We start from the raw sequence: 10,000 nt of genomic DNA on the forward strand, positions 1-10,000 counted from the left end.
AGAGGGGCTTGGGGCAGTTTTATGAGATAGTAAGTCGAAATTTCGAGATAACAGGACCTTTATTTTTTCCCCACAGTGGTGGAAATGGGCTTCCATATGTAGATGCAAGTATGTTTCAGCTTGGACTTCCAAGAACCTCGAACATGAAACAATGTATCAACTAGTCCAGACTGCAACAACTCGAACATGAAACAATGTGTCAACTAGTCCAGACTGCAACAACTCCAACATGAAACACTGTGTCAACTAGTCCAGACTGCAACAACTCGAACATGAAACAATGTGTCAACTAGTCCAGACTGCAACAACTCCAACATGAAACAATGTGTCAACTAGTCCAGACTGCAACAACTCTAACATGAAACAATGTGTCAACTAGTCCAGACTGCAACAACTCCAACATGAAACAATGTGTCAACTAGTCCAGACTGCAACAACTCTAACATGAAACAATGTATCAACTAGTCCAGACTGCAACAACTCCAACATGAAACAATGTGTCAACTAGTCCAGACTGCAACAACTCGAACATGAAACAATGTGTCAACTAGTCCAGACTGCAACAACTCCAACATGAAACAATGTGTCAACTAGTCCAGACTGCAACAACTCTAACATGAAACAATGTGTCAACTAGTCCAGACTGCAACAACTCTAACATGAAACAATGTGTCAACTAGTCCAGACTGCAACAACTCTAACATGAAACAATGTGTCAACTAGTCCAGACTGCAACAACTCTAACATGAAACAATGTGTCAATTAGTCCAGACTGCAACAACTCTAACATGAAACAATGTGTCAACTAGTCCAGACTGCAACAACTCTAACATGAAACAATGTATCAACTAGTCCAGACTGCAACAACTCTAACATGAAACAATGTATCAACTAGTCCAGACTGCAACAACTCTAACATGAAACAATGTATCAACTAGTCCAGACTGCAACAACTCCAACATGAAACAATGTGTCAACTAGTCCAGACTGCAACAACTCGAACATGAAACAATATATCAACTAGTCCAGACTGCAACAACTCTAACATGAAACAATGTGTCAACTAGTCCAGACTGCAACAACTCTAACATGAAACAATGTGTCAATCAGTCCAGACTCTAACTCTTGCTATTAACCACCAGTTCATACATTGCACATTTTTTCTGATTGAGGGACATTTTAAAATGTCTCATTAAATCTTAGAAATGTTAAAAACTGACTCTTAATTTTCGAAATCGTCCATAATCCAGCAGAGGGCGCTGCAGCGCCCTCAGTCGGTGTTGATGAGAGATGAAGTTGTGTACTCTGTGTGCTGCTGAGTTCTTATCTTGTCAGTCAGTTCAGACCTTCAAAGTGTCACAAATGTATTGTATGATTTTACTTAACGACGTGACTTTGATGTTTATTCAGACATTACTGGAACAGTTATGTAGATGAGATGAATACTAACGTTTACCAGATACAGTGTATTCACAGCAGCATCAGAAGTAGTCGGAGGAGTAGTAGTAGTAGTAATCTTAGTGGTAGCAGTATTAATAACTTTGCCAGTATCAAAAGTGTTGATAGATGCAGCAGAAGTAGTATCTTATGAATTGTATCAATTGTAATGGCAATAGTTGCAGTATTAGTGTTAGCAATCGCAGTAACTTTAGCAGTTACAGCAGTAGTACTGTCGTTGTAAGTATTGTAGTAGAAGCAGTAGTGGTAGTAGTAATATTCGTGGTAACTTTAATGGTAGTAGTCATATCCAATACAGTATTGCATGTATAATTTATTGTGCAACCCATAAACCTTTAGTAGAAGCAGTATTGGAAGGTGTCAGTAGCAGTGTAATAACTTGAGCAGTAGTAGTTGTAGTAGTCGTAGTACTGTGAGTAGTACAGGTAACATCACACAGAGAGTCATGAATGTCACTGATGACGTGATGAGAATAAACTGAAGAGGAAGAAGAGTGAAGAACAAGGACAACTGACAAACAGACACAATACAAGAAGTACACACTTGTACACACGATAATAAACACACACAGATACACACTGTGCGTATGTTTGTTATGAAAAGGTCTCACCTTCTCTCTTCAGCGTCATGTCGTCTCTCTGATCCACACAAATCCTCTTTGGGGATTTTACAAACACACACATTGCATGCTGGGTAATGAAGTCCTAATCCCATCAGCCCTCTGTGACACAGATAAGTACACACCGTGGCCCCGCCCTCCTCCTGCTGTCACACCACATGATTGGACGATGCTGTCAGTCCCAGTTTGATTGACAGCTCTGTTAAACTGAATCATAATAATTTTCAATTCTGTCTGAAGAGAAATATAAACAATATAAAGCTGCACTTTAAAAAACGATATGAAAATACAGCTTAATGATGTTGTTTATTCATTATTGATTGATTCGATTTATTCGTGTCAATGGACCCGAACCACTAGACTACTGGAGACTACTGGGAATCAAACTGGGGACCCTCTGTGGGATGGACCTGAACCACTAGACTACTGGAGACTACTGGGAATCAAACTGGGGACCCTCTGTGGGATGGACCTGAACCACTAGACTACTGGAGACTACTGAGAATCAAACCAGGGACCCTCTGTGGGACGGACCTGAACCACTAGACTACTGGAGACTTCTGGGAATCAAACCAGGGACCCCCTGTGGGATGGACCTGAACCACTAGACTACTGGGAATCAAACCAGGGACCCTCTGTGGGATGGACCTGAACAACTAGACTACGGGAGACTACTGGGAATCAAACCAGTGACCCTCTGTGGGATGGACCTGAACCACTAGACTACTGGAGACTACTGGGAATTAAACCGGGGACCCTCTGTGGAATGGACCTGAACCACTAGACTACTGGAGACTACTGGGAATCAAACCGGGGACCCTCTGTGGGATGGACCTAAACCACTAGACTACTGGAGACTACCGGGAATCAAACCAGGGACCCCCTGTGGGATGGACCTGAACCACTAGACTACTGGAGACTTCTGGGAATCAAACCAGGGACCCCCTGTGGGATGGACCTGAACCACTAAACTACTAGGAATCAAACCAGGGACCCTCTGTGGGATGGACCTGAACCACTAGACTACTGGGAATCAAACCGGGACCCTCTGTGAGATGGACCTGAACCACTAAACTACTAGGAATCAAACCAGGGACCCTCTGTGGGATGGACCTGAACCACTAGACTACTGGGAATCAAACCGGGACCCTCTGTGAGATGGACCTGAACCACTGGACAACTGGGAATCAAACCAGGACCCTCTGTGGGATGGACCTGAACCACAAGACTACTGGGAATATGTGCAAAACATAAATAAAATAAAAGTCAACCAACTATTTAAATTGTTTAAGTTAAGTGAAGGAAAAGTTATTTGAACACACAAAGTGTTTCTCTAATCAGCATGAACTGATCAGTTTGAGGAAAATCAATAACCTACTAAACATAAATCAAGGGTACCTTAGCCCTACACATTGGCTCTCAGGCTGACTTTACTCTTAATTACGTAACAACTTAGTGACTATATGTCATATGTGGACTATAAACTCAGATATGTACTCTTTTTAATAAACTGAGGAATTTGGTTGATAGATTTTCTTGGAGGACATGAACTGCCTGCAACCCTGCGCACAGGGCATAATGTTTTTGATAAAGATGTGTCTCTGTGGCGCTAAAACAGACAGAAAACCATCCGTCTTCGATCAGAACCTTGTTGGTCACATAAACCGTGTGAATCCGCTGAAGGTTTACGGATATTTGTTTACTTTTGATTGTTAAATGATTTATTTCCCGCCGTGATGTGTTTCCTATCAGGCACCATTCAGGACGCCTCTCTCCTTCTCCCGCCCCCTCTCTGAGCTGCGACCAATCAGACGACCTCTCGAGTGGAGCGGTCGTCTGATTGGTAGTAGCTTGAGGGCGTGACCGTCGCTCAGCTCGGCACGTGATTGGAGGACTCCACCGTCACTCACGGGTCTAACCGTGGCTGACGTATTAAATAGCGGGCTCGAATCTAGAGCACGGCGAGAAGAAGCTAGCAGCTAGTCGCGGCTAACAGCTAACACTTTAGCAGAAGTCATTACTCATCGCCCCGCACACACGTACTGACACACGCACGCACACGCACGGGCAGCTCAGGCAGGGGCTCGTTTCACGCACATAGTTTGTGTGCGTGTGTTAGCGGACTTTTAGCTCCGCGCTAGCTACTTCCTGCATGTTAGCTGGACGTGGCTAGCTGGAGAAGCTAACTGTTTACCAGGCTGTTCCTCAGGTCGGTTTTAATTATTCATGAGGGCGCTCCGTGATTGGTGGAGACAGCGACAGAGGCGGGGCCAGTGAGGGTTTGTGTGTGAATGATAAAACACGTCAGAGGACAAGTGGACTGTTTCTGCAGCACAGAGTGAGTATTATTGAGTATTAATGATTATTATTATTATTAATGATTATTGATCCTCAGTAAAAGTACTAACACCACACTGAACAAATACAGTAAAATGTAACTGCAGTAAAAGTACAAATACAAAGAATATATCATTTTATATATTTTTACATTGCGGTATTATTACTTTTACAGCAGTAACAGTATTGTTAAGTACAATTTAAATTAATTAATTGATTCATTCATGACGAAACATCAGATTTGATGAACTCTGAGCTAAAGTTGTCTGATGGATAAAGTGAAGTACAAATCAATGCATTTATTTAAGATAATTGTGAGCTCTGTGATTGGCTGATCCGTCCGCAGGTGGAAGATGATCAGGATGTCATTGGACACGGAGACCGTCCTCCCTCACGAGGTCAGCTCCGCCTTCCCCGGCGCCATCGGCCTATCGGAGCAGCCGCAGCCAGCCAAGACCCGCCCCCTGCTCCCTAAGAATGGCCTCCAGTTGCCCGGCAACAGCCAGGCCCCCGTGGACCCCGTCCAGCGAATCGCTAAGAGGCGTTACTCGATGGGCGTCGGCTTCAAGGGGCTGGCCAAGCGACGCCGACGCGCCGTCAGCGACAGCCAATTGGAGCCCGTTCTGCCGAGTCACTTCCTGTTGGGCGGGAACATCTTCGACCCGCTAAACCTCAACTCCCTATTGGACGAAGACGTCAACAGGTACGATGCTCCGCCTTTAATCCAATGATTGATTGAATGATTGGTCGATCGGTTGGTGATTGGTTTTACGTCAGCGTTATCGTTCTTCCTCCTCAGGGCGACCAATCGGGAGACACCAAAGTGCTCACCCCTGCCGTCGAGGGGCGGAGACCCCGTAGAGATCCTGGTTCCTCGTGACATCACAGACCCGCTGAACCTGAAGGGAGGGGGGGACAGGGGGGGGAAGGGAGGGGGAGGAGTCCTGAAGACCCCCCCGAAGTCCAGGAGGAGACACAGGAACCGACACCATGGAGGGGGGGGGGGCGGAGGCGGAGGGGAGGGAGAGAGGGAGGAGCTACCAGCTCGACTGTTTCCCTCCACAGCTGGACTCACAGGTGAGGCTGGAACACCTGGATCGTCACTGATTTGTTGTCACATGACTGTTGGTCTCAGAAGAATCAATCATGACTTCATAGTTTCACACTTTAATGTTTTTACACACTTTATTTGAGGAGAGATTTTAAATGAGACATGTAGCATAACATGTTTGATTAAATATCACAATTTAAAGATTAGTCTTGGCTGAATTTTCCTGCCAGAAGCGTTCGTCACACATGATGTGTTCGAGGACCGTCAGAAAGATGAGAACCTGACAGTTGACAGTTCTTACAGCTTCTGGCTGAGATAAACTGTTTAAATATGAATATTTGTTGTGTGTAGTTCCTGTGTTGACCAGAGGGGGCAGCGTTTCAGCGTCTCCTCTCCCCTGTGAGCTCAACACGGCCATCACCTGTCGGGACGACGTAGCCCCGCCCCCCATCCTCCCCAGGAGACACACCCACCCTCCGTCGGGACACGCCCACAAGCCTGGAAACCAGGGCGACGGTCGCCAACGGAGACGGCGCCGCACCACCTCCACGAGGTCAGCGGACTACGACACCACGGCGAACGCAGCTCGGCCAACCAGATTTGAGACGCCGCTGGTGGGAGGGGCTAAAGCCGGCAGGTGAGTGTTACACCTGAAGTAAAACATCCTGTAATCTGATTGGCTACCCGGTTACGTGACCTCTGTGCTGCCCCACCCCCCCACCCCCCCCCCCCCCCCCCACCTGCCCCAAAAGGTGTGGAGGACCTCGGCTCGGCTCGGCTCAGCCACCACAGAAGAAGAAGAAGCACCGCTACCAGCACGGCAACCGCTGCTGTTACTACGGTTACCAGGGTTTCTACGGCGACGGGTGGGAGGGGCACGTGGGGGCGGAGGAGGACCCGAGGCTCCGCCTCCTGGAAGCCGATTGGTTCAGAGACAAGAAGGTGCTGGACGTGGGCTGCGGCGCCGGTCACCTGACGGTGGCCGTCGCCCGGAGGTTTGGCCCCGCCCACATCCTGGGGGTGGAGCTAGACCACCGATTGGTCCACGTCGCCAAGCAGAACGTCAGGCACTTCCTGTCACATGACCTGGTGGTGGAGGAGAGGAGGAGGAGGAGTGGAACGCCGGGAGCCTCCTCTTCATCTCCTACGAGAAAGGAGGAGATGGAGGAGGTCCAGCAGGCTCTGTCTCTCCTCTCCTTTCCTCTCTCCTTCAGGGTGAGTCGAGGTCCTCTCTCTGCTCCTCCTCTCCTCCTATCTTCATCATCATCATCGTCATCTTCCTCCTCCAGGTTCCCTGACAACGTCAGCTTCATCCAGGTGAGTCTCACACCTCACACCTGGATATCCAGTACATGAGCCTCTGACATCATCATCACAGCCGTGACTCCTCCCACAGGGCGACTATGTGTCTGGGCGTGACTGGTGGCCTGGGCGGGGCCAGTATGACGTCATCGTGTGTCTGGGCGTGACCAAGTGGGTGCAGCTGCGGTCGGGCGACGGGGGCGTGGTCACTCTGTTCAGACGAGCCTATCAGAGCTTGTCGCCGGGCGGATTGTTTGTGCTGGAGCCGCAACCGTGGAGCAGCTACAGCCACAGCAAGAGGGCCTCGGTAATTTTTATATGTACATTAGGGGGGAGGGATCGCCAGAGATCTCACGATACGATATTATCACGATACTGCGATATATCACGATACTGCGATATATCACGATATTATCACAATACTGCGATATTATCACGATACTACGATATATCACGATATTATCACGATACTACGATATATCGCGGTATTATCGCGACGCTGCGATATGTCACGGTATTATCACGATACTGCGATATATCACGATATTATCACGATACTACGATATATCACGGTATTATCACGATCCTACGATATATCACGATACTGCGATATATCACGATACTGCGATATATCACGGTATTATCACGACACTACGATTTATCACGATACTGCGATATATCACGATATTACCACGATACTACGATATATCACGATATTATCACGATACTGCCATATATCACGATACTGCGATATTATCACGATACTGTGATATATCACGGTGCTGCGATATTATCACGATACTATGGTATATCACGATATTATCGCGATACTGCGATATATCACGATACTGCGATATATCACGATATTATCACGGCACTGCGATATATCACGATACTGCGATATATCACGTTGTTATCACGACACTACGATTTATCACGATACTGCGATATATCACGATACTGCGATATTATCACGGTACTGCGATATATCACGGTGCTGCGATATTATCACGATACTGCGATATATCACGATACTGCGATATTATCACGGTACTGCGATATATCACGATACTGCGATATTATCACGATATTATCACGATACTATCACGGTACTGCGATATTATCACGGTACTGCGATATATCACACTATTATCACGGTACTGCGATATATCACGATACTACGATATTATCACGATACTGCGATATATCACGATATTATCACGATACTGCGATATTATCACGGTGCTGCGATATTATCACGGTGCTGCGATATTATCACGGTACTGCGATATATCACGGTACTGCGATATATCACGGTATTATCACGGTGCTGCGATATTATCACGATACTGCGATATTATCACGGTACTGCGATATATCACGATATTATCACGATGCTGCGATATATCACGATACTACGATATTATCACGATTCTGCGATATATCGCGGTACTGCAATATTATCACGGTACTACGGTATATCACGATATTATCACGCTACTGCGATATATCACGATACTGCGATATATCACGATACTTTCACGATACTGTGATATTCTGAGTATTGCGATAACATATATTGCGATTTATTACTTTTTTCCACTTCAAATGATGTCCCCAAAGGAAAACTGTGTCAACATGTTTTATTAATAAGATAAAGTTTCCAGTCTGTTCATCTCACTTCAGTCATTTTTATTGCAGCAGAATATGATTGTCAAGCAGACAGACTGACCAACAATGTCATAAACGTTGCATGAACCTGACAAACTGAACTGTTTGTGTCACCACATAGTCCAATTGAACTGAATGCAAACGTGTGGACTCAGCATATGAACTATAACTGATATAAGTATGATATTAGAGCTGTATAACTCAGTATAACTTGTGTTGCGCTGCTCTCTCCTCATGAGCCGGCTGCTGTTGGCAGGTTTAACCCCGTTGTGAGGTCAGATGTCTCTTTGTTTTAACCAACTTCCTACCAATCACACCCGGGACCTTTGCTGACCTCACCAGAAAACAACTCAGCGCCATCTAGTGGACTGAAAAAGCAATTGATTTGATTTTTCAAAAAAAAAAAAAAAGTTTATAAAATAAAAAATCGATACTTGGCGTCCATGTATCGATATAATATCGCCACGCTAAATATCGCGACACTATGCTGTATCGATTTTTTCCCCCACCCCTAACGTGTAGTTAATCCTACTGTCTGTTACACCACTGATATATGAATGTACTGTATATATGTAGATATGTATATACTGTAGATATGTATATACTGTAGATATGTATATACTGTAGATATGTATATACGTATACTGTATATACGTATACAGTATATACAGTATATATGTATATACTGTATATACATATATACTGCATATACAGTATATACTGTACATGCATATATACTGTATATACAGTATATACATATATACTGTATATACAGTATATACATATTTACAGTATATACTGTATATATGTATATACTGTATATACATATATACTGCATATACAGTATATACTGTACATGCATATATACTGTATATACAGTATATACATATATACAGTATATACTGTATATACTGTATATGCAGTATATACATATATACAGTATATTTACAGTATATACTGTATATACATATTTACAGTATATACTGCATATATGCATATACAGTATATACTGTATATACTGCATATACTGTATATACTGTATATACAGTATATACATATATACAGTACATTTACAGTATATACTGCATATATGTATATGCAGTATATACTGCAGTGGCGGCCGTGCATTTCATGCCTGCAGCTGAAACGCCTCCTAATAACCTCAAGATGGCGCCACAGCTTAAATTGTATGAAATATAATGTCTGCGCTCACTGGGAGACAACAGGCTGTGAGACCTTCTTTGTTGACAGTTTCATCTCAACTCACTGGTCTGTTTCTCCTCCTTCAGACATTGAGTGATAAAAACACAAAGCTCGGTAAAATAATAATAAACTCCACCAAGCAACATGCTAAACATGTCATAACTTCTTCATATCTTTCAATTTGAACTCTCACTACTCCGACTAAGCTCTGATGGCTTCTTTAAGTTTCGTTCTCACTGCAGAGCTGCACCTGAACACTGAGCTGCACTAATGCAGACGTACCTGTAGACCAGCTAGCAGCTCTGACACGTCAAAGAACACGCCCACCATGTCAAACTAGAGATCTGATTGGTTGAACA

At 44.6% G+C, this 10,000-nt stretch overlaps 1 protein-coding gene across 1 annotated transcript in view; it reads left to right on the forward strand.

The window, feature by feature from the left end:
* Positions 1–4,053: 4,053 nt before the first annotated feature.
* mepceb (methylphosphate capping enzyme b) overlaps positions 4,054–10,000 on the forward strand; it is a 7,737-nt gene continuing 1,790 nt past the window's right edge. Inside the window, exons 1-6 of the mRNA XM_079295291.1 lie at positions 4,054–4,415; positions 4,761–5,117; positions 5,214–5,491; positions 5,817–6,102; positions 6,218–6,782; positions 6,862–7,074. Coding sequence (XP_079151417.1) covers positions 4,369–4,415; positions 4,761–5,117; positions 5,214–5,491; positions 5,817–6,102; positions 6,218–6,782; positions 6,862–7,074 — 1,746 coding nt within the window. The 5' untranslated portion in view covers positions 4,054–4,368. The remainder of the gene's footprint in view (positions 4,416–4,760; positions 5,118–5,213; positions 5,492–5,816; positions 6,103–6,217; positions 6,783–6,861; positions 7,075–10,000) is intronic.

This window comes from Melanostigma gelatinosum, assembly GCF_949748355.1.
Source record: "Melanostigma gelatinosum genome assembly, chromosome: 23".
Classification (NCBI taxonomy): Eukaryota; Metazoa; Chordata; class Actinopteri; order Perciformes; family Zoarcidae; genus Melanostigma; species Melanostigma gelatinosum.